The sequence below is a fragment of the Marmota marmota genome, unplaced genomic scaffold (assembly GCF_001458135.2).
Source record: "Marmota marmota marmota unplaced genomic scaffold, marMar, whole genome shotgun sequence".
Lineage (NCBI taxonomy): Eukaryota > Metazoa > Chordata > Mammalia > Rodentia > Sciuridae > Marmota > Marmota marmota.
Window position 1 is genome coordinate 43,127,722 of NW_025999900.1, and position 24,583 is coordinate 43,152,304.

At 48.0% G+C, this 24,583-nt stretch overlaps 1 protein-coding gene across 2 annotated transcripts in view; it reads left to right on the forward strand.

Annotated features, from left to right (window-relative positions):
• Ift43 (intraflagellar transport 43) overlaps positions 1–23,653 on the forward strand; it is an 81,266-nt gene extending 57,613 nt beyond the window's left edge. For both annotated transcript variants that reach the window (XM_048799053.1, XM_015494213.2), the window contains 4 exons: positions 22,334–22,406; positions 22,669–22,744; positions 23,173–23,235; positions 23,373–23,653. In XM_048799053.1, coding sequence (XP_048655010.1) covers positions 22,334–22,406; positions 22,669–22,744; positions 23,173–23,235; positions 23,373–23,492 — 332 coding nt within the window. In that variant the 3' untranslated portion in view covers positions 23,493–23,653. The remainder of the gene's footprint in view (positions 1–22,333; positions 22,407–22,668; positions 22,745–23,172; positions 23,236–23,372) is intronic.
• The last annotated feature ends 930 nt before the right edge of the window (positions 23,654–24,583 follow it).

The window sequence follows — 24,583 nt, forward strand, 5'->3', positions numbered from 1 at the left end:
TACTAGAGGGGAGCTTATGTTTGGAACCTAAAATTACTAAAGCTTTTTTAAACGCCTGCATATTGGGTTGGGGCTATAGCTCAGTTGGTAGAGTGCTTGCCTTGCATGCACAGGCCCTGGGTTTGAGCCTCAGGACTACAAAAAAAAAAAACAACTTACTTATTTACCGTTTTCATACTTCTCACTCCTTTATGGAGATCCTGGTTTCTCCCTGGCATCCGTTTCCTTCAGAACTTGATCCTTTTTGGTGGAGCAGGTCCTCAGCAGCACCGTCTTCCTGCCTGAAAATGTCTTCACTTTTCACCAGACACAGAACTCTAGGCTAATGTTTTGTTTTTTTTCTTTTAGCACTTTAGTTACTTCATTGTCTTTGGTCCCACATTCTTTCTGGTGAGACATCAGTAGTCATTCTGTTTTGTTCCCCTTTGTGCAATGTAGTTCTTTTGTGTATGTGTCTATTCTATTTGAACTTCCAGAGTCTGTGGATTTATAATCTTCATCAAATTCAGAAAACAATTTTAGCCAGTATTTCTTTCTTTTTAAAATAGTTTTATTAATTGTTGAAGTACCTTTATTTACTTATTTATAAGTGGTGCTGAGAGTCGAACACAGTGCCTCACACATGCTAGGTAAGTGCTCCACACTGAGCCCCAGCCCCAGCCCCAGCCCCACCAGTATTTCTTTATGTATGTTTTTCCTTCCACTCCTTCTGGGGCTCTAGTTATGTTTGTCCACACTGTTGTCATCAAGGCAGTGGTTTTTCTGTTATTTGTTTGTTCTTCAGTCTGCTTTTCCCTTTTCTTCTGTTTGGATGGTTCTCTTGCTGTGTAATTGCTCTTTTCTTTTTTGTGATTTTTTTTTAATGTCCAATCAACTATTAAAATAGCCCATTCAGGGACTGGGGATGTGGCTCAGTGGTAAAGTGCTTGCCTGGCATGCATGAGGCCCTGAGTTCAAATCCCCAAGCACCAAAAAAAAAAAAAAAATAGCCNGTTACGGGTGGTTAAGCTGAGGAACACTCTACCACCAAGGTATATCCCCAGCCTTTTTTATTTTTATTTTGAAACAGGGTCTCATTAAGTTGTTCAGCCTGGCCTTGAACTTGGGATCCTCCTGCCTAGCTTTCTGAGTAGCTGGGATTACAGGCCTGCGCCATCCTCTTGGCTGGTTTTCTTTATTCTTGATGATAGGCATTATAGTAGCTGTTTTCACGTCCTTTTGCTGCTAATTCCATTGTCTCTATCTTTTCTGAGCCTGTTTCTATTAACTGATTTTTCTTCTGATCACAAGTCATATTTTTCTGCTTCTTCACACAATTAGTAGTTTTTGACTGGATGCTGGACATTGTGGATGTTCCTGTGTTGAATGGCTGGATTCTGAGTCTTTCTTGAATGACTGACCTATTTATTTTGGTAGGCAGTTAATGTATCTCTTCGTTTTGAGAATTGTCTTGGAGCCTGATAGGGCAGGTCTGGAGTTAGCCCTAAACACTGAGACACTAAGGGGTCTCTGCTGAGTGCCTGTTCTTCACTAAGGTCTCTCCCCTCTGGCTGGATGGAGCTGAGCCTCTTGCAGTTCCCCGGCTCTGGGGATTGTTCAGCTCACATTTTCCTGGTGCTAATTCTTTGCCCAGCCTGTGGCCTTTCACCTTACATAGGCATGGCTTACCTACAGACAGTCGGATCCTGAAGCTTTTCCTCTGCACAGCTTCCCAGTCTTCTGTTCAAGTCACACTTAGCTGGGGCCAGAGAACTGAATTAAGTTAGCTAAGCTGCCCAGGTGAGTATTTGGCACACGAAAGATTGCAACCTGCTTGCTGTGGTGCCCCTGAACATCAGGACTGAGCACTGGAGAGTATAGGGGTCATGTGAAAAAGTACTTCTACCTCATCTCATCCCAAAGGGGTTCCAAAGCAGAAGAGTCAGCACTAGAGGAGAGACGGGCAGCCTACCTGTGGGAGCAGGGGAAGCTCCTGAGCATGCTCTCGTCTTTCCTCCGCAGTTTTCTTTACTTTCAGTATCTCCTGTCGACAAGCTCGTTCCTTTTTGCCAGATCTTCTTCCTTTAGCTTTGGCCACTAATCTCCTTTCCGCTGCCAGACTTTATCCCTAATAATTTCCAGTGACCCTGGTAACTAAGACACCTGCATTTCTGTTCTCGAAGTCTGTTTTCTCAGACCGGTACCTGGGATGTCCTGCCAGCCCTGAACTGGCAGCTCGGTGATTGGTGGTTGCTGGCCCTGCTTTTGATCTGACTGTCCTAACAGACTGTCAGCTGCTTCAGCCATTAATTGCACAGGACAGTGAGGTGACTGGGAGGACGTGCCAAGGACTCAAGGAAACAGGGCCTCCTCTAGATGTTAATAAAAGTGTTAGCCAGCCGGGCGTGGTCGCGCATGCCTACAATCCCAGCAGCTCGGGAGGCTGAGGCAGGAGGATCATGAGTTGAAAGTCAACCTCAGCAAAAGCAAGGTGCTAAGCAGCTCAGTGAGACCCTGTCTCTAAATAAAATACAAAATTGGGCTGGGGACATGGCTTAGTGGTCAAGTGCCTCTGAGTTCAATCCCCACCCTCAAAATAAAAGTGTTAGGAGGTTAAGGAGCAGCATGTGAGAAAATTTTTGTAACGCTAGAATAATGAATGGTTCTGGAGTCTCAGATTTGAACGAGGGAGAGGGAGATGGTGATGAAGGCAGGTAGTTCATAGCATGAGGATCGGGCCAGTCTGGGATGGCACATAGGAGTGAGCATACTGCAAGTCAGCTGTGGGTCTTCTTGGGATAGCTTCAGTCCCCAGTTGCTTGTGTATTTGTCAAAACATTGAGAGACTTGTGATGTAGGGAAGAAAACATTACATTTCAGGAGAAAGATTTTAAGAGTTTTTCAGCCAAAACTTCCAAATGAAAACAGCTAAAGTCACTGTCCTGTTGGAGGGCTAGTCGGCTTTCCCATACTCTGTCTTTTCAACTCCCTGGAAAGGACTTCAGAAATCCTACTTTCTCCGCCTTTATCATCATAGAAAATGGTACATTTCAAGGAGTAACCTTAAATGTCACAGCAAAACTTTCTGAATGCCGCCGTTTGCCCACGTGATAAATGCATGCTATTAGAAGGTTGTGTGGGCTGCCATGAGAGATGTCACTGTAAAAGCAAATTGTTGTGCTGCAAGGAACTCTGTAGGCCCTCTTGACCAAACCTGCCATGTGGAAACATATTAAGAAATAGAGGCTTACAGATTATTATACAATATAGTGGGACTCAGGGAGACTCTGGTCTTCTGACGCCCAAGAGAACACTTGCTGTTGGACCTCAGTGTCCACTAGCATTACCATCGTCAGGTATTACCAAGCATTTATGTGCCACCAACCAGGCCTAGCGTTTTACGTTTTCTCTTGTTTCATTCTCAAAACAAATCCATGAGAAATTTTTTTTAAATCATCTTTGTTGATATCTTATTTATATATAGTAAACTGTATCCATTCAAAGTGCATAATTTAAGTTTTGACAATATACATGTCCTGTGTAGCCATCACCGCCATCAACATACAGAACATTCCCATCACCCTCCCGCTATAAGACAAAATTTCCTCATGCCCCTGTCCATCCCTCTTCTGCCCCTGGTCTCAGACCACTACTGATGTGTGTTTTATCAGAATATTTTCATTTTATGTAATTTTATGTAAGTGAAAGCATAAGTATACATGCATCTGTGCCTGTTTTTTTTTTTTACTTAGCATAATGATTGTGAAATTCATCCTCATTATTGTATGTTGTTCGCCTGTTTGTTTTTATTGCTGAGTAGTATTCCATTGTATGGACATACCATAGTATGTTCACCTGTCAGTAGACATATGAAAGGTTCATTATCCCCATTTCGAAGATGAGCAAACCAAGATAAAGATAACTTTTTCTAAGGTCACACAACTAGTTAATGGCAGCACCAGGATTTGGAGGTGGATCTTGAACCCCAGAGCCCTCATTCTTAGTCTCTGTAACAGATGCTGGGACCCTCAGAGAGGCTTCGGGTGTCTCATTCAATGAGTTAATTTGTACTGATGTCAGTTTCCAGATTTATAACATAGAGCGCCTCGAGTGATTGATGGGGTGCTTAACAACAATTTCACTAAGGAAGGAAAAAAGAAAGATGCCTATTTTCAGAGAACACCTCTAGTATTTTTTTCCCCCTTCATAAACTTGCAACATGAAATTCATGATTCGGCCTTTATTTGGGCGCTGGAGGCTTGAAGCATGAAACCCTTCCTTGTCAGAGAGCGCACGTGCTCTCCCCTCCTGGAGGAATGCCTCTTCTCCAGCATAAATCTGTTTTCCATGCAGTCATGCTTGGGCCCTTTAATGGAAACTCAGTTCATATGTCACACTTCACACTCTACTTAGTCCACTTCACTCTCTGTGAATGTTTAGAATCCATTATGCAGTAAGAATCATATGTTACATATAGCTAGTTTCTAGAATTATCTTTGCTCGGAGAATTACTTGGTTGGCTGGTGAAGGCTGCTCCTTTGAACTTGGAATATCCGGTGGGCGAGGAGACTCCAGGCGGATTCCCCTCAATCATCCATGGACGCTCACTCAGCGGAGACTTTCAATAGCTCTTTGGACACCTGTAAGGAAACCTGCTGGTTCTCTTAATAAAAGTCACATCCAGGTTCTTCGAGGTTGTCAGTGCAAGGACCTGGGAGGGGACTGATCATTTCTTACATTAGTGGAGGTGGGTGATGGGTGAGAATCCCAAAGGAGAAATGAAGACCAGAGGTCGGGTCTCCTTCCTCCTCCATGGTCCCCTTCCACCAGCAGACTTGGAGGTGTCATTGAGGAAAGCCAGCAGGTTTTGGTGCAGTCCCTGTCCTCTGGGGCTTCTGGTCTGGCGAGGAGAGAGCCTCACTCCTTTCTTTCCGTCTCTCATGGTGAACTCTCGGGAGCCATGTCCCTCTAGATGCACTTGTCAGCATTCAGGCTCCCTGGCTTCACCCTTGGTACACGCAGCTCATTCTTCCCTGGGGAAGGCACACTCTTCCTTCCAAGCCCCTGGTGCCTCCGGAGAAAAGAGAAGCATGGCCTCCCTCCACTGATGCCTCCTGCTTCCCAGGGAAGAGAAGAGAAAAACAGGGAGGAGAGAGCTTTGGAGGTAGATGAGGCGTGTCTTCAAACTGAGAAGGGGAAGAGTCAGTGATGATCAGAGGTGGCTTTGTGCTATGTTGGTTAACAAGAATGTCCTACGTGGGGACTGTTGGCAAGACCACGGCCAGGCTGTCAGCCCAATGGCTGTGTGGTCCAGGTGGATGATCTGAGCCTGCGAAACGGCAAGGTAGAAGGGGAGGGGGCACATCCTCAAAGTTTTCAAATGTATCTCTGAGAAGTGACAGGTTGGGGGCACAGCTCATGGTAGAGCATGCTCTGGGAATGCACAAAGCCCTGAGTTCAACCCTCAGCACCAAAAAATAAAAACTGGGGCGAAAAAATGACTGATTTTTCATTTCTTGGTCCTGGGGACCAGGGCTCCACACATGGTGAACAGGCTCTCTACCACTGAGCCACACTCCAGCCCCCAAGAAAGAATTTTATAAAAGCACTTTGTAAACAGAATGAAATGCATCTACCAGTTGGATCAGGCCTTTGGGAACTGGTCCGCAGGTCCTTCACAACACCTTATGGGCCTCTGCTGTAAAGGAACTCAGGACCTTATTGGAAGATAAAAGATCAAAAGCACTACAAGAGTTAAGTAGCCAAGGCAGCCCCCAGTGATTGCCATGTCGGTGGGTTATGTTACTAATGGCCTTGAGCTGAGGAGAGGAAGAAATCCCTGTGGGCTGAGAGCACTTCAGGGAGAAGGAAGAACTCGTACCGGATCCCGAAGGATGGGCAGGGCTTGGTTAGCTAGAGAAAAATGAGAAACGCCTCCCAAGGTAAGACGCCAGATCCGAGAGGAGACTCCAGCTGCAGAGTGAAGAAGGAATTCAGGTGACCAGAGGAGAACTGGTTCTGCCGAGCCAAGCCTGCGTCTCATCCATCCTCAACTACAAGTCTTCAGCCACTCTACATGCTCTGCCTTGGATGCAGTTGTAAAGACCAGCAGTCATCCACCTTGATGATTCCAGGTAGCCTCACTCCCAGCTGTCGCCATCGCAGTGCTTCAGGGACATTGAATTTGTAACAGAAAACAGCTGGAAGATGACAAGACAGACCCCAACATGACAGTAAGGTCCCAAAATTATAGGGAGGTAAAACTGGTCTTGAAATGGCCATCTTTCAGTGGCATCATCATCCATTCTGAGAATCAAGTTCCTGCTTTGTCCAAAGGCCCTGGACTCCTGTCATGGAAAGGTTGAATGGCATTAGAGAAAGGTCAGAGCTGGAATAGGGTTGAACTCAGCCTGTCCGGGTGACTTTGGGGAAGTCACTCATTGACTCTTTCAGCAGCTGTTTGCTGAACATTCCTACCTGCGATGCGCGGGGCTGGGCTCTGGGGATGCAGTGGTGAAGGAAACGTCACCGTCCTTGTCCCGTGCAGTTTATCCAGTCAGGGAAGTAGGGATCAAACACACAATTGTGATTGAGTGCCCCAAAGGAAGAGTGCAGGGCCCTATGAGAAAGAAAATCCGAAAGACTGATGTGGATCAGGTGATGCGGGAAGGCCACTCTGAAGCAGGGACTTTCAAACTTCAATGTAAACTTCAGGAGAGGTGGTAGTGGGGCTGGGTGGGGAGGAGGGAGAGAGCAAGGACCAGGTTATGTCACTCCCTAACCTCTTGAAGGCCAGCTCTAAAACCAGCTCACAGAAAGTAAACTCGGGGCAGAATGTGAACCTTTAACAAAAGAACATCACAGGTTGGGGACGGAGCTCAGTAGTAGAGCGCTTGCCTAGTGTGCAAGAGGCTCTGGGTTTGATCCCAGCACAGAAAACAAAATGCATTGAGAGGCCGTGGATAGAAGAAAGGAAATTCCTTATCTTAAAAAAGGATGAAGAATATTCAGGATAAAACAACGAGTGAATGTGCAATTAGACAAGAACTCAACTTTCAAATCATTTACTCAGAGCTAAATTCAAATTAGAAAAGAATTTGTGAGCCCCACAGTATGTCTTTAAAAAGTAGAAGGTCTCTGAAAGCACAAGTTAAAATTTTAAAAAAGCCATCAGTGATTCTTGTGTTTAACCATGGCCCTTTGGTGTCGTGCAGGGCTGTGAGTGGAATCCCCTTCCCAGCAGTCTTGGCTCTTGGGCGTGCCTGGGCTCCACTGGAGATGGGGCTCCTTTGCATTCTAAGATACAGTTTTGACAGAATTGAATACCTCAAAACCTTAGGAACAATAAATCCTTCTGGCCAACCAAAAAGTATTTAATTCCTAAAGGACAAGCCTAGGCGAGCCACTTCTAGCCGGGGGCAATTGGGACTTAATTCCGCAAGTGCAGCAATCTGGATGATCTGAGAGCTGAGTTTAAGGGTAATTGCTCAATTTTCTATCCATGTCAACAGGGAAAATAGGTAAAAGTGGCTGAACACAGCCAAGCAGCCAGGCTGGAGGAGATGTGAAGTGCTGGGCTGTCAGTGGGATTGGAAATATGCTATCTCTAGAGGACCATCTCTCCGCCACCCCTCCATGTCCTCCACTCGCTGTTCATCTCTCTTGGGCTTTCTGATTCTCTTTTGGGCTCTTTTTCATTCCTTGCTTAACCCTTGACTATATTCTTCATCCCTTTTCTTGCAAACATCAGAGTCACTCTGAGCCTAAATAGCATTAATGTTGAGAAAGAAAAAGTAGAAGAATTCTTTAAGATCAGTTAGCCAGGTGCAGTGGCGCACACCTGTAACCCCAGCATCTTGGGAGGCCGAGGCAGGAGGATCTCAAGTTCAAAGCCAGCCTCAGCAATTTAGCAAGGCCCTAAGCAACTCAGTGAGACTCTGTCGCTAAATAAAAAATAAAAAGGACTGGGGATGTGGCTCAGGTTAAGCGCTGCTGGGTTTAGTCTCCAGTACAAAAAATAAAGGACAGATGAATTGGAACCCTGGTGTCTCAACTCCATTCTCCCTTAGAACATTCCACTGTGTACTGCATTCCTTCCTCAAGCTTAAGACAGCTTCTGGAACTTCCTAGGTGGCTCCTAAACCTAGCTCCTTTGCCTCCCTGATTTTATTTAAACTACTGTAAGTACCACTGATGTTTTATTAAATAATGCTTCTTCAAAGAGGTTTGTGTTTTTGAACTTCAAAGTTATTGGGACTAGTCACTGAAGTCTTTCAAACCCCTGCCTGTCTCCCCTTTCCAAGCACAGGAGCAGGAATTGCAGCAGGGGTGGGGGTTTGCACTCACTTGTTCCTGGATTAAGCTGCCCTCTCTTGTGTCTGTGCTTGGTTCTGTTCATAGGATCCTGGTACGCAATTTGAAAAAGAAGTCATTCTTGTAGGAAGTGGTTCTGACAGTTAATGTTTGTGTTTGCCACGCACCAGGCATTGTGCCTTACCTGCAGTACTTCAGTTAACCCCCCCAGCAATTCTGAGAGACGCTGTGATTCTCACCATCTAATGGCGGAAGAAATCAAAGCTTTGTGAAGTTGAAGAACTCACTGAGGTCACATGGCCAGTAAGCCAGGATGTGATGGCAGATCAACAGCCAGCTTTCCAGGAGAGAAACAGTCATGGTTGTTAGTGTTTGCCAGTTTCTGTGGTGCAGATATTCCCACCACGGCTGGTTTTGAGCTACTACCATGACGTCAGTGTCCACAAAGTTAGGACGTCACAGTTGCATTATATTTCCACCCTGTAAGTACATCATATGTAGATAATTTCGAGAGCACAGGTGAAGTAAAGTATATTAGCATATAGAAAGTGGTGAGTTTGAGGATCGGTTATCTTGGTTTTAATATAACTTAATTATAATCGTATAACCTCATCTTCATTGATGTTTGTATTTGACAACCTGGCTTTCGTCAGTTTACCATTACTATAACCAAATACCTGAGATAATTAACATATAATGAGAAAAAGGTTATTTTGGCTTATGATTTTGGGTGCTCCAGTCTAAGATGAGGCCCATTGCTTTTGGCCTTCAGCGGGGTGTTGGTTGATAAGTGCAAGAGGCTCATGCCAGAGCAAACTGTTTACTTCATGAGCCAAGAAGCCAGGAAAAAGAGAAAGATAACAGGATCCCACAATCCCATTCAGGGAAATGACCCCAATGACTTAAGGACCTCCTCGGCCCTGTCTCCTAACATTTCCACCAACCTGGCACCAAGCCTTTAACACAGACGCGGAGAGCTGTTTATGATTGAAACTACAGCAGACTCACATGCAAAATTCCTGTAAGTTTAGCGGGTGGCTTTGTGCTAACTGCTCAGCTTGCCCGTGCTGGTAAGCCGCAGAGCTGGGGTTCTCATGTGGTCTTGCGTCTCCTAATCCTTCTGCCCTCACTCGGCTAGTATCGGCTCCAGGCTGCTCTTCAGCCTCACTTACTGAAGCAGCAGCCTCTGCGCGATTTTCCAGCACCCTGTTGCACATTTGCTCTCCTCCACTGGTTCTCAAAGTCACGCGTTGGTGTCCTCTTCTCTGCTGATCCTCTTCCTGTGAAGTCGTGTCCACAACAGTGTCTGGGCTGAACAAAGAAAAGCTAAAGAGGCCAGGTCGTTAAAGCTCTTGTCACACGAAACAGAATTTTCAGGTTTGACCGGTCCTCTCTTTCTTGTTATTCTTTCTTCTCCATCAAGTCCACTGAGATTACTTTTGCATAATGAATTCCTGTGTCTATGCCAAATCTTTCAGAGGAGAGAACCTATTTTAAGGCAAGAGGATGGAGTTTCTGTGGGCTTGGATGGGTTGCGGAAATTTGGGAGGTTTGGTGAGCCCAGAGGCTCCCCAGGGTACCGCCTGGGCTCTGAAGTGCCGTGTTTATAGCTCCCTGCAGCCCACCTCTTTGAGACACAGCAGAAGAAATAAAGCAGCAGCACAGAGAGAGCGACATTTGAAAGACTGCATGGACTGTAAGAGGATGCTAGGAAGTGGTACAGGTGATGGTGGGAATACCGAACAGAGTCCGTGATGGATGGAGGTGGAATCGCTGGCTGATTGCATTATAGAAGAGAGATTTTTATTACACTGATGCTTTACAAAAGGGGTAGTGCTCTATTTGCATGCCATGGCTGTGACTGTGGAATATTTCGAAGGACTACCATAGATGAATCTAAGAGACAGGGTCTTGCTTGTTTTTTTGTTTTTAATCTCATGGATATATGCCAGTGAACACCCAGCTGTCTTAGAGACCTCATTTTCGTAGTAAGGAACCTTAGGACTAGAGTTGCCAAGCAATTGTGTAAGATCCGCCAATTAGGGGCAGATCTAGGACCCAAGATTCCTGATTCCTAGTGGGGTGCACCTTCTAGACCAGGGATCTGAATTTAGTTCTTTCTTGATAGGTGGTTACAGCCAAGTTCCTGGCAGCTAAAAAAAAAAAAAAATGAACTCGTAATAGATGTAGATCCTTGAGGTCACAAGGGCTAGGGTTTAACCAGAGTAGGGCCCAGAGTGAGCAAGACACTGCAGAAATTACATGGACTTCCTAAGGGTTTCTTTAATTGAGAGAAGTGGTTTCCACTTGGCTCTGGATTTTGCAGGAGGAGATGCAAGGCAATATGACCCTAGCCTAACAAGAGCGTGCGTCATCACAGAGTAGGTTTCTGGAAGTCTACCGGAGGAAGAGATGTTGGGAATTACCTGATTCAGCAGGTAGGATAGAGACTGGTTTGCTGTCTTCTTTTGGCCCCCTCCGCTACAAAAGGCAGAATTCTAGTTTGGAGAACTGTGTTAAGCTTGGTTTTAGTTCCTGGTCAGCTCAGTCATGTTCTTCCTTACCTTTGCTGCGCTGCACAGCAAAGCCCAGAGTCCTGACCAGACCCCCCGCTGCACTGATGGAGCTGGAAGGGAGTGCGTTTATGCCCCAGGGTGGGGGGTGCCCCGAAATCACTTAGGTCACACCTGGGAGCCCCGAATTACCATCATGACATCTCTGCCCAAAACATGCTGGTAGTAACCTCCTCTGGGATCCCATTTTCTTTGTTTCTGTGAGTAGCTTCCTTGCATGTGCCCATCTGAAGAGGTGGATTGGGAAGAACGAACAGAAAGTCTTGTGCCACGCACACGTGCATAACCTTCCTCCAGGAACTAGGAAAACGCCATCAGCAGCCTGTGGTCTGTTTGGAGGAATGTGATTAAGGGCAAATCATCTGACAGTAAACGCCAACGGAAGTAAAGAGTTACATCTCCCTGAAATCATTACAGAGATCAGGGTATTTGTTCTGTGACTCCCTGGCTTCTGTCCTCAATGAATTCAGAAGACAGGATCAGGATAGGACAGAGTTATACTCCCATTCAGTGTCACATAGCTGCCCATGCATGGCTGTGAGCTGGGTCTCAGCCCTTGGGGAAGGACGGGGACACTTCTCCATGAAGTTGTGAAGAGAGGGGCAGCTAAGGGATGAGAGCAGGTGACATCCTAAACACACAGGCCCACATTGGGGAGAAGCACTGTTCAGGGAGATCTCAGACTCCTTAGATTTTTATTTGACCAGAAGGAGATAGAGGGTCAGTGTCCTACGAGGTCTCTTTCAAGTGATGGGAACTGTATAAAGAAAAAGCCTAATGCTGGCTGCCATGGAAAAAGACAGGTTGCACCAAATAGTCTTTGTCCAAAAACAGCAAGGTGTAGCCCGGATGGCTGGTGACTGTTCACACATTCCTGGACCCACAGCTGTGGTTCACTTTCTCAGTTTGAAGCCTGACAACCAGGTGAGCTCAGGTGAGATGGGAGGGGACAGGGATGTTTATGCATCTGAGGTTGGACTTAGGACATCACCTAGCCCTCAGCTGGAGAAACATTTTCCTTCTGATGCTCAAAATGGAGATTAGTTTCTAAAGAAGGACATGAGCCCGCAAAACCTAGAGAAGGCAGAGATCGGGGGAGGTGACGGGATCCTCCTACCCTAGCGAGAGGCAATCATGATGGGCAGCTGGTGGATCTTCCTTCCTCTCTTCACAGGTGTCGCTGTGCGTGTGGTGCACATGGACTCACGCAGGAGGACACACTGGGAATGTGATTCCCAAGTCCATAAGTGTGGTTGACGGACTAGGTTTACCTAAAAGACCCTTTAAGAGAAAGCTCTTGGAAGATGATTACAGAATTGAGACACCATCATTTAAAAGTGCCCGAGGCAAACTCCTTTGAAAATTGCAGCAGCATAGGGACAGAGAAAGAACCTCGCAGCCCTTGATTGTTGCGCTGTTCCCTCAGGACCCTGCCTCCCCCTCCCCCTCCATTTCTCATCTGATAAGAGAGAGAGCAGCAGTAAGACTCCTCATCTATCTTATGAAAATCCGATTCGGGATGGCTGTGATCAAAACCAGCTGGCTGTCACCAGCAGTGGCCTTGCGCGGAGGGAACCGCTCAGAAGCGTTCCGTATGTGGGGGTGTCACGGGTGGCACCGATCAAAGGAGCATTTTTTTAATAAATATATATAAGGAAAAATACAAAACCCGAGGATTGGGAATGAAAGCAGTGTAGTTTGTCTTGTTTTTCCCAGCGAAACATGAAGAGGATGAAATGGAATCAGATGTGCCCGTCTCTAACATGCTTGGACTGGCGCCCCGAAGAAGGCGCTCTGTCACATTAGTACCGTGTCATTCATCCCGGGCCTCATTGAACAGTGGGGAGCTGCAGCTTTCTGTTCCTTCCAGCCACTTCATTCCTCCGTGCCATTTAAAGTCCTTCCCCCTTCCTTGTCCTTAACACAGCTCTGCAGATGGAAGCTGGAGAGAGCCGCTCGGAGCTCGTGGGAGCTCGCGGAGGGGCCTTGCTTCTTGTTTCCTTCAGTCGTCACTCACGGTGTCCCCAGAGGCCACCCTGGCAGGTGACACTGAAGTCTTCTCAGAATCACATCACTTAAGGCTCTTGGGTGAACGGAGTCCCTCTCTAGAGAACCCTGTGGGGACCCGCGTGTCCCTCCTGAGCGCTGGCTGTGGATTGCTTGCAAGGTGGGGACCTGGTCAACGACCGGCTGTGCTGTGGACACCTGTGGCCTTCAGTAGGCTTGGGCAGGGTGGTGGGGAACATTTCCATCCATGGCCTTGTGCCCATAGCTCCTTCAACATTCTGCGGCCTCACTGGAGGTGCAGTAAGGAGGTCACCCACCACCCGAGCCCACTCACCGCTGTTAGCAGGCCCTGTTCTCTGCCAGAAACCCACTCTGGAGAGGCCAGGCAGGGACCACGCCAGTGCACTCAGCCCATCGTCCGCTGAGAGTCCTCCCAGTGTGAGGGCTGAGGGAAAACCACTTTGACCTTGCTCCTCTCAAGGTCTGCCGTCTCCTCCGCCAGCATCATGAGAGATTCACTTTGGCAGGAGCGCAGAAGTGTCTCAGCACATGGGACACAGACGTAAACGCCCACCCCAAGCTGGCACCATAGGACGGGCACCTGCTTTTTGTCTCCCCATCGCAGGCTTCCCTAGGGAGCTGCCCGTGCACGACTCCTGCCCCCATGTCCCACTCTGTCTTGAGGACTGTGTGTGTGGTCAGCCCTGTTTCTCCACTTGAGCAGTGTGGCTCTCTGGCCACTGTCACAGCTTTCATACTCTCTCCTCACCTGCCAGACAGATGTAGCAAGGTCCCAGTATTAATCAGTCAAAAGAGACAAGGGACAAGTCTTCCTAAGGTGGACCTGCCAGGGACCTGGAGATGCATTTGTGCCCCTCGTCCCTAATCCAGGGAGCACAGGGGACAGCTCAGTAGCTCCTTCGAGACCGCCTCTTTCCCTTGTTCCTTCGGGTGTTTGAAGCCTGTTGCCTGCTGCTCTCTCTTTTCTTTTTCTTTTTCAAAAATTCTCCATTTTTTTCACTTAGAAAAAAATTATTTGTACGATTGAGATCCACTAATTAAAGCCATTTTCTGGTATTTGGTTACTGGAGCGTTTGATGTCTCTCTGACAAGACCATGAAATGCACGGGGCGTCCACAGGGACAGAATTTGCTGAACACGGCTCTTTGTAAATGAGGGGACATAGTGTCACAGCAGCTCATGAATATGAAACGCCCATGATGCCACCTCAGTGGACTTGGGAACACAGATGAATCCTGTCATGTGCTAAATGAGACCAATTTCTTTCACTTAACTTCATCTTCAATCAGACCTTCTTCCATTTGCCTGTTTAAAATTCCCCATACGTGATGCAGAAGGTAACAGCATTCAGTAAAACAAAGTTTTGCAGCTGCAGAGAAAAATCATAATGATCTCTAGTTTAAAGTTGCCATCTCCTAAAAATATGGACGTTGTTTTGTTTCGGTCTCGAGCTCTGCTATTGTCTGTTGACTTTTGGCCCAGAATTAGGGGTTTGTCAGGACTGCTCTTATTGGGGTGTCATGAGGCGGTATGTCCAAATTTCTTTCATGTGGATTGGTTATTGAACTTGGCTGTGAATGGTGGCCGTTAGCCCTCACAGCCTGTGATGGACACCCTGCGGTGGCCAAGGCCAAGTGAGAAAGAAGCTTGAGGAGACTGTGTGTGGCCCAGAAGGGTGTTTGAGGTTGGGAGCTGAGTTAGTAGATGAAGTGAGAGGACAGATGTCATCAGTAAACACCTAAGGGACCCAGTAAAGGAAAGGTAAGCCAGCCCCTTGTATCGTTTACTAAGGCGACAAGGTGAGAGAAAGTGCTGGGAGCCAGGCACGGTAGCCCATGCCTGTAATCCCAGCAACTCACAAGGCTGAGGCAGGAGGATCGCAAGTTCAAAGCCAGCCTCAGCAACTTAGTGAGGCCCTAAGCAACTTAGTAAGACCCTGTGAAAAAACCAAGGCCGAATGTTCTCTCTCATATGTGGATACTAACTCACAGTAGGGAGAGGGGAGGGTATGGAAGAATAGAAATACTTTGGATTAGACAAAGGGGGATGAAGGAAAGGGAGGGGGAATGGGAATAGATAAGATAATAGAATAAACTGGACATTGCTATCCCATATGTATATGTGATTACACGACCAATGTAATTCCACATCGTGTACCACCAGAAGAATGGGAATTACACTCCATATATGTATAATATATCAAAACACATTCATTCTACTGTCATGTATAACTAACAAGAACAAATAAAAAAATTAAAAAAGGCTGGGGATGTGGCCCAGTGGTTAAGGACCCCTGGATTCAATCCTTGGTGCCAAAAAAAAAAAAAAAATAGTGCTGGGATACAGAATAGACTTTATGTAGCTCTGTAGAAACCACCCACGAGGTCAGTGGTAGAGCGCCAGCTTGGCATGCGCAAAGCCTTGAGTTCCATCCCCAGCACTGGTCGAGAGGAATTTTTTAAGAAAGAAGAAAAAGATAAAAAGGAAATCATCAAAGACTAGAACCCGATGGGACACAGAGGAGGGGGCTTCCTGCTTGAGACACCTTTGCCTGGTTGGGACGCAGACTCAGAGCCTGCTTTGTTTGCTCCTTCCTGTGGGACTTTAGTGTCTGCCAGGTGAAGAGCCTGGGTCACCTGTGACTAGCTGAGTGCACCTAAGAAATCCCTTTCTGTTCCAGTGTTTCCCAAACAATCAAGGTGGGAGTGCGGGCTGCCACAGTGAGGCCACCTCACCAGAAGAGGCAGCTCGGCTTTTTACTGTCAGGCCACGGAAGCAGAACAGGGTCCCTTTGGGATTTCTCTGGGTAGTTAGCATCTTAATCCCCGCACGTGATATTATTCCCAAAGAACATATTTCAGGGCGAATGGCAGCTTCTTGCATCTTTGAAACCAGTTGTAATTGATCTTTGGGTGTTTCTGTACATTTCTATTTGCTGTTTATTTGGGCACCACTTATTTATTTCTGTGGTTTCATGTGTTGGTTTCCTAAGGACTCTGTTAGGTGGCAGCAGTTCCTGTATTAAAATGAGTTCCCTATTTGGTGATCTCTCGTTTTGAAAGAAATTCTCAGGGCTGTTGCCCGTGTTAGCAGGCCTCTGTTGCGTGCTTCTAGAACATGGAGATTGGTGAAGAGCAGTGCAGCCCAGCCTTGGGATAGAGCCAGAGGGTCCAGAGTTCACCAGATTTGAATGACTCTTTCTCTGCCCCTTTCATCCGTTGCTTCTTGGATATTCACTGACTTTCCCCATGGGCCCAGCTTGCAAGTGAGGCAGAGTCTTTGCCATGATGTGATCAAATCCGAGAAGTCTCCATGGATCCTCCTTGGTTGACCTTGGGGAGTGACTCCTACCGAGGCACCATTGGGACTGTACTGTAACTGAACTATACAAAGGGGATTGACCTTCTGCACATGTGACTTTTCAGATTTGAGGGGCCTCTCTTGATTCAGTTCTGCTCAGTTATCCTGTATTTCACCAGCCCTTGGGAATGCAGAGGTGACTGGAATGTGTCTCTGCCCTCAGCCAAGGGGCCAAGGCAAATTTCACTTCTCCTACTTCCTGCAAAGTGAGGTGCACCTGTGGCCATGAATGGATTATAGAAGGACACAATAGTGATCTCTTAATTCTGCCCATTGGGTTCAGAGATATTCACAAGGAGGGGGTGTACATTTTCCTTTTTCTCTTGATTAATTATTTTTTGTAGCAAACGCTTTTTTTTTTTTTTTCCAGTGCTGGGAATTGAACCCAGGGCTTTGTGCATGCAAGGCAAGCACTCTATTAACTGAGCTATATCCCCAGCCCGATTTATTATTTTTTATGAACAGAGCTTCCCTTTGTAACTTTGCCACACTGAGTCCACCTTGGTCATCCCTAATTGCCTCTGTGGGATCTCACTTATATCAGGTACCCAGCATGAGTCCCCCAGCTGATGTGCAGGGCCTTTCTCTCCTGGTCCCATGCCTTTGCTCCTGCCTCATCCATATAGTGCTCTCCTGGCCGTGCCAGCCTGCTTTCAGGTTCCCTAATGCTGCAAGTTACTGCACCTGCTGTCCCCTGAGTAGCTCAATCCAGCTTCTCCTTTAGCTCTCAGCTACTTTGTCCCTCACTCAAAGACCTTACCTGGCTCCTCACACCATGCCCCCAATTCACCCTTCCTGGACTGGGTTGAATGCATTAGGGAGCATTTAATATAATACAAGGTAGCCATAGAAAAGAATGAGATACATCGACATATGGACAAGGACAGAGGTTTCAGAACAACTCATAAGTAGCCTGATCCCATTTGCAGACATTTCTAAAAGGACACATATTCTGGGCGCAGTGGCACACACCTGTGATCCCAGCAGCTCATGAGGCTGAGGCAGGAAGATCACAAGTTCAAAGCCAGCCTCAGCAGCTTAGTGAGGCCCTAAACAACTCAGTGAGACCCTATCTCTAAATGAAATATTTAAAAAGGGCTGGGGATGTGGCTCAGAGGTTAAGGGCGCCTGGGTTTAATTCTTGGTACCAAAAAAGGGGGGGCCATATATACTATGATATGCATAAGTGCTTTTCAGTAAACATATAAGAAATTGAGTGATTACCTCTAGGGAGATGAGATGACTGGATCTCATAGAAGGAAGGGAAAATTTTCATGCTAAACTTTTTTATAGCATTTGAATTTATAACACCCATCCTGTAACCTGTCATGTGACTTCTACTTCAGAAAAATAAAACAGTTAGGTCTCCCTGGTATTGTCTATCGTGGAATTCAGTTAGTTTCTTTCCCACTGTGTAATTTTCCCACTGTGTATTTTGATTCATAAGCAGGATGTTTATTTGTGTGTGCCGTCCTATCTGGCTGGTGCTCCTGAAGACTGCAAGCTGTGTTCTGTTTGCCAATTATTGGCACCATCTCTCCTGGCTTCTTGCTCCTGGTGGGTGCTCAGCCGATGCTCCCCAAATGAATGAACTGAGGGAACAAGTAGACAAATAGCATCTCCCAGAGTGTGGCCAACCAGGCACCAAGTGGGGCAGAGGAGCCTGTGGAGCAGCTTGCAGGAGAGCCGAGGGGCAGGGAGAAAGCGCAAGGCCCCGAAGGACTCTGGGTTGAGGGGTCTGAGCTGGGACCACACAGCAGATGCTGGGTGGGAGGGTGGCACTGGGACAGGAGGGGAACCTGCATCCCAGGGCACTGGGGCCACTCAAAGCTCTCTTGCCTTGCCATCTCCCCCGGGGCTGTTCCGGTACCAGGCCACCTTGTCCTTCTCAGAGCTAGTTTAGTAAGACATGGCGGGTGGCATTTCCAGGTTCTGTGGTGAGTGCATTTTTACCATTCTGTTTCATTTGACCTTGAGGGAAGGAGCAAGTCAGGGCTTGTGAGAGAGAGGACTTAGTTTATTTACAGTTATAGGAATGAGAGAACTATCCAAGAACAAAGGACATTAAGTTTTAGGCAAAAATAAAGGTGTCCTAACTATAGGCCTTGCCTCACCCCTCCACTGTGGGAGGAGGTGTCTTCAAAGCCATTTTGCATTTAAAAGAGTAGGGTGCAGAGTAGGGTGGGTGCCAGAGGGAAGCCTACCCTTGCCCTGGCGGTGCATTATTAATAGTATCATTAGTGGTTTCACCTCACATGAGTTGCTTAATCTTGATTTAGTCTTGTTGTCTTCTAAAAAATGACTGGACTGGGCAGGATTCAATGAGAAAGTCAAGGTAGGAGCATCTGGGTTTTCTGGATGCACAATATTATAGTGTTTGTTAAGAATAGTGAATATTATGTACTGAGCACAGTGCTTAGTATTTTACAAAGTTTATTGCATTTGATACTTTGAAAAACCATATGAAGTAAATGTAATGATCTTCGTTTTACAGATGAAGAAACTGAGGCTCAGAAAGGATAGAGTCACACCACCGGTATGTGGCGGAGACAGGATTTGAAATGGGCCATCCTGTCTCCAGCCTGCTCTCTTAAGCTGTTGATGGGAATCCTGCACCTACTTTATTAATCTTGTTGATACTGTTAATGTTCTTTGAGTAATATCAGCATAGAGGGAAATGAGAACAAAGTTAATATAATTATTGGATTTTTTAAATCGCGAGATTTTTCCCAAAAAACTAAAGATTGAATGTTTTCTCTGATTAGTGGATACTGATCTATAATTGGGGGGGTGGGGTGGGAATAGGAAGAATGGAGGAACTCTGGATTGGGCAAAGGGGAAGTGGGGAGGGGTCATGGGAGGGGTAGGAAGATGGTGGAATGAGATGGACATCATTACCCTAGGTACATGTATGACTGCATGATTGGTGTGTCTCTACACCATGTACAACCAGAGAATTTGAAATGTTGCGCTTCATTTGTGTCTGATGAATTGAACTGCATTCTGCTGTCATGTACAACTAAATAGAACAAATTTTTAAAAATGCAAGATATAAATAAATTAAAAATAAAATAGTAGGATTTTAAAAATAGCAGCAGATGGGTTGGGCATGTAACTCTGTAGTAAGAGCCTAATGTGCTCCAGGACCTAGGTTCAGTCCCCGACACTGCAAAAAATAAAAACAGTGGTAGCTTTTCAACAGTACCAGTACTCTAGTACTCAATTCCTCTCATCGGCTCTGTTAAAACTATGTGCTTTGCATGTTAACCTTCCCAACCTACAAGACTTGGTCACCAGGCCACATTTGCCGGTCAGGTCACTGTCTCTGATGGGAAGCAGGGCTGGATCATCCCTTGTGGGTGATTTAGTGAGGAAGCAGATTTATCAAGTTCATTTCTTTTCTCCTAGGTTTGTTCATGGTAGATATGGCGGGGGGGTGTGGGGGACAGAGAGAAGCAGGTCCCCAGACCATCTCATGTACACATAAGCAGACACTTGTCTGCGGCTGTAAATCAGAAACTGTAAAATTGTGAAGTTCTTTGAAGTTTGCCCAAAACCTGCTCCACGGCCACCTGTTCCACTGGGGGCGGGGAATTGGATGGGCTGCCTCTGCTGCGATGGCTCAAGCTGTCACTGCACCGGAATGTTCCAGCTTGCCTTGGCCTGGCTGTCATCGCTGGCTCTGTCCCACTCAGGCGGTTCACCGGGTTCTACTGGGCACCAGGCTTTCCAATTAGAGAGAAATCCCACTGTGCGGCCAGCCCCGCCAGCGCCGCTCTGAGCAGCCCCTTTGCCAAGGCCCGCGCTGACCTCTGATCTGTCACAGATGGGCCAGCCCCACATTCTTTTGTGCACATTTGGAGGAGGGGGGTGGGTACCAAGAGGGAGGTCCACGGGGAGTGAGAGTGGACACTGGGCAGAAGTGCAATTCCTCCGAGCTCAGAGAAGCTGGGCAGAGCTGACAGGACCCAAATGCTAAAGTTGCCGAGGGAAAGGGGAGTTTGAGAAGACCCTGTCCTGGGCCCTAAACTCAGCGTGGGGCATTTCCTTACCAACTTCTGAATATTCATCTCAGGCTGGACTCCACACCGAGGAGAGCCACTAGTGGCAGCTAACTGGCTCATTCCAAAACTGTCACACTGCTGATGGCACGTGGCACAGCCAGCTTCCCCCGTCCCTCTGCAGGGCCTGTGCCATCTCATAGCCAGGGAGCCCCACGCAGCCTGGGCTCAAGGAGCAGAGCAGCCTGAGCAGCCCACACAATGGATTGTATGAATCACTCAGAAGGGGAGCGAGAAAGGAAGCTAAATTTCTATTAGCATAAGAAATAGATTCTTAGCAAATTCCATCTCTAATTCTCTCCAAGGCCAGGGAGATATGATCTAAGCTTGAACAACTTCTTTATAGACATTGGACTTGCTGAACCTGGTTCATTATTTTGGGGGCGGTGTATGTGTCTCTTCTTTATCCCTATCAGCAATTTCTCTTTATTTTTATCCCTTTTCACTATTTCCTTTCTCTGCCTGTCTCTTTCTGTGTCTCCGTCTCTCTCTTGCCCTCTCTCTCTCTTTTTCCAGGTGCAACAGCTGTGAGTCTGTAGTGAGAAGTAGTAATGAAGGCAGCAGCTTGAATCCGACGTCTGTATACTTGGCTGAGCTGGACCAGAGCTCTCACAAAGTCTAAATAACCAGGGGGCTGACAGTGACAAGGGTCTTCCCAGCTGTTGCTGGAGTGAGCATGTGCCTCTTTTGGAAATAAAATAGAACTCAGTCCTTGGAAGCAGAAGTGAGGGGTGTCTTCACTTGTTTCCTCTGGAATGTTCCTGGTTTTGGTGTTTGCAGTTGGTTTGGGAATTGCTGGACTTTCTTACCCCACTTGACCTTTTCTCCTGCCCCACCTCTTTTAGTTGTTTTCCTGATTGGTTAAAGCGAAACCCCTCAACCAGCCAGTGATGCTCATTTGGAGCTGGTAATGACTGTTTCTTTAGGGAGTTAATTTGTCCCCATGAGGGCAGGCAGTTTTGGGGAACTGAAGCAAGATGCCACAGTGAAGTGACGCACCGTCTCTCAGTCTGTGTGTGTGACTTTGTTAGGCTGATAGAAGGACTGGCCTCGGGTCTCCGCATATGTCTCTAATTGTGTCTCAGAGAAGGAAGCCCCGCGAGACAGCCAGAGAAGTGTGATGATTAGACTGGGTGGTGTTTGTTCTCCCCAGCCTGCCAGGTGGAGCCCCGAACACCAAGACAAAGTTGGGGATCCAGGTTGCATCATTGGTGTAAAAAGTCCTTTAGATGCAGCTGAGTGCTGTGACCCAGACTGTGACGGTTGCTTTCTAGTCTTAATGCATGCCTTAGTATTGGTCATGATCAGGTGGTGCTCACAATGACACGATTTTGTGACACTACACATTCTCGGTTCTGTCTCTGACCATGCCAGGCTCATGCATCTGTTCCTTTTCCTTTTCTTCTGTTCCAAGCCCCAAATGCTGTCTGGGACAGAATGGAGGCTCTTCTCATTTCTTTCCTTCTCTTTGGAGATCACCCCAAGGCTCCCAATCTGCTGCATGCATCAGAGTCACTGAAGAAATCTTAGGGAAAAGTACAGATGAATGAGCCCCACCAGAGGGTTCTCCTTCAGCACATTATGGGGGAAAGGCCTGGGGGTCACAAATTACTGAAGCTCCACTTTTTTTTTTTGTACCCAGGATTGAACTTAGGGGCACTCAACCACTGAGCCACATCCCCAGCCCTATTTTGAATTTTATTTAGAGACAGGGTCTCACTGAGTTGCTTAGGGCCTCACTTTTGCTGAGGGTGGCTTTGAACTCAGGATCCTCCTGCCTCAGCTCCTAAGCCACTGAGATTCCAGGCACGCGCCACCCGCCTGGCTCCACTTTTGATTCTAATGCGTGCCCTAGTTTGTACCACAGTCCTATGCCAGGAACTCCTGGAGGCCAGAGACTCCCTTCAACCCCCAGCGCACAGCCCCCCAGCTGGGTGTGGAAGGTGAATCCATGGTAAACGGAGAAGCTGGCGAGATCCCATGTGCTGTGGACCGCTGAGCCTCCTCCTCTCCTTGCAGATATTCCCATCATCCCGGATCTGGAAGAAGTGCAGGAGGAGGACTTTGTTTTGCAGGTGGCATCGCCTCCGAGGTAGGTTCAGTTAGGTCAGAAACTGGCAACGAAACAGAACAGATTAACACACCCAGCCACCCTCTGGAGAGGGCCTTGCTGCCCCCCAGTGTAGAGGCAGTCTTTCTGGTGATGGCTCCCTCCCGAGTTCCTAACTAGTTCACACATTTGATTCCCACCCTGGTCATTCCCAGCTGCATACCAGGCTCTGGGCACAGTAGCCCAGGAGCAGTCCTGGATCCTGTCCTGCCTGTGGTCCCTCCTCACACTTCCTGTCCTTCAGCATCCAGGTGAACCGGGTGATGACCTACCGCGACCTGGACAATGACCTCATGAAGTATTCGGCCTTTCAGACCTTGGTGAGTGGAACGGCTTCTGCACAGAGGGGCAGGTTCCACACAGCCTCTGTAGAGAGATTTCTCAGTTCCCCCAAAGCCGTACAGCGCCTTGTCCACTGTCCTGGGAGGTGGTGTCCTCAGGGATCTCGTGGCGTGCCCAGGCCCACCATCCTCCAGTGTGTCCCAGGGCCAGGCCCTGCTGCTCTGTTGCCATGCCGTCTTTCACCTGAGGACCCGCACTGCCTCCTGGTGTGGCCCTTCTGCCAACACTGCCCAGCGTGGAGCATGTAGCCTTTCCTCCTTTCTCAGTGGCCCTGTGGCCCCCTCAGGTGTTGACTCTGACGAGGGCGTGTCCCTGGGTCTGTTCTTCGATCGCCCTGTCCTTGCTTTACAAGAGATTGTTGCCTGACCGCCCTTGAGGTCCCAACTGGCTTTTTGTGCATTCACAGGATGGTGAGATTGACCTGAAGCTCCTCACCAAAGTGCTGGCTCCAGAGCATGAAGTACGAGAGGTACGGTAGCAGAAGCCACTCGCCATTGTCCCTCCAGGCTGGCCTGCACTTCCCTGGGGCCTAGATGCATGGGAAGGTGACTGCCATTGAGGGGAAAGGCCATTCTTTGTCTTACCAAGTGATACCCTTGTTGTCAGGACGATGTTGGTTGGGACTGGGACCATCTATACACGGAGGTGTCCTCGGAGCTCCTCACCGAGTGGGACCAGGTGCACACTGAGAAGGAGGACCCCCCAGGACCACCTCGGAACACCTGAACGCATTATCTCTGCCTCAGACCTGGAGCAATGCAGTAGGCCTCAAGCCAAGGAAACTTACAAGCGGATGAGAATTTCTATATGGAATATTTTGTAATAAAAATATTTTCAGTAGACCACACTGGGTCATTCACATGCAATAAATGGCTTTATTCTGTGGATGCCTCTTCGGTTTCTTTCCAGCCCCGTCTTGGAAAGACTCGTGAGCAGTCTGAGGGCAGCTCTGAGCTCCAGGGAGCTGAAGAGCCCAAGGAGAGCTCCGTGTGGGAGGAGTGGCCCCCACTGGCAGTCGCAGCTTCTCTCCCTGCAGCACAGGGCCCGGGTAGTGCGCCCTGAAGGAGGTTTCAGACAGTTGCCCACCGTGGTCCTGGGAGGGCCTGGCCTGGCATGATGCCTTCAGACTTGCCCTTGAGCGCCATGGGGCCCTGTGGCGGGACTGTTGCTTTGTTCTGTCTTCCAGGCAGCTGGCGCTGAGGAGCAAGCAGGGGGCGTGATGAGTAGGGTCACCTCAGGGCCTGGTGGCTGTTGGGATAACACTCTCCCTTCCACCACCGACCCCACCCGCCTGTACCCCACGCCTTGAGCTCTAAGGCCCACACCTCCCTTCTGCCACATGGTCCTAGAGCCCCCTTCCAGATGCTCCTTGGGAGGGGCAAACCGAGTCTCCCTAAGAACACCACAGAACATTCTCCCAGGAGCAGCCCTCTCCCCACCCATTGTCGGGAGCCTCTGACCAGCCTCTGACGGTTGGGTACACAGCTGCTGCTCTGCTCTGCCCCGCACCCTCCCGTCTCTCCCACCACGTGCTGACAGGGAGCAGAGCCCAGCCTTCCCCTAAGCGGATGCTCTTGTTTTTGTTTTTCTTGCTTACTCCCAGACACATCTCAGGACAGGGACCTTCCCTGCCAGCCTCTCCAGGCCCCTGCTTTGGCTCAGGCCCATGCAGGTGGCCGCAGCTGACTGAGGCCCACTCCTTGGCCACAGGGAGCCCTGAGTGCTTCTCTCATCCTGCCTGGAAAGCCCTTCATTAAAATTCAGAAAAACAAAGAGGCTCCACACATCAAAAACCCGCTGGGGGGTTATTTTTGTGT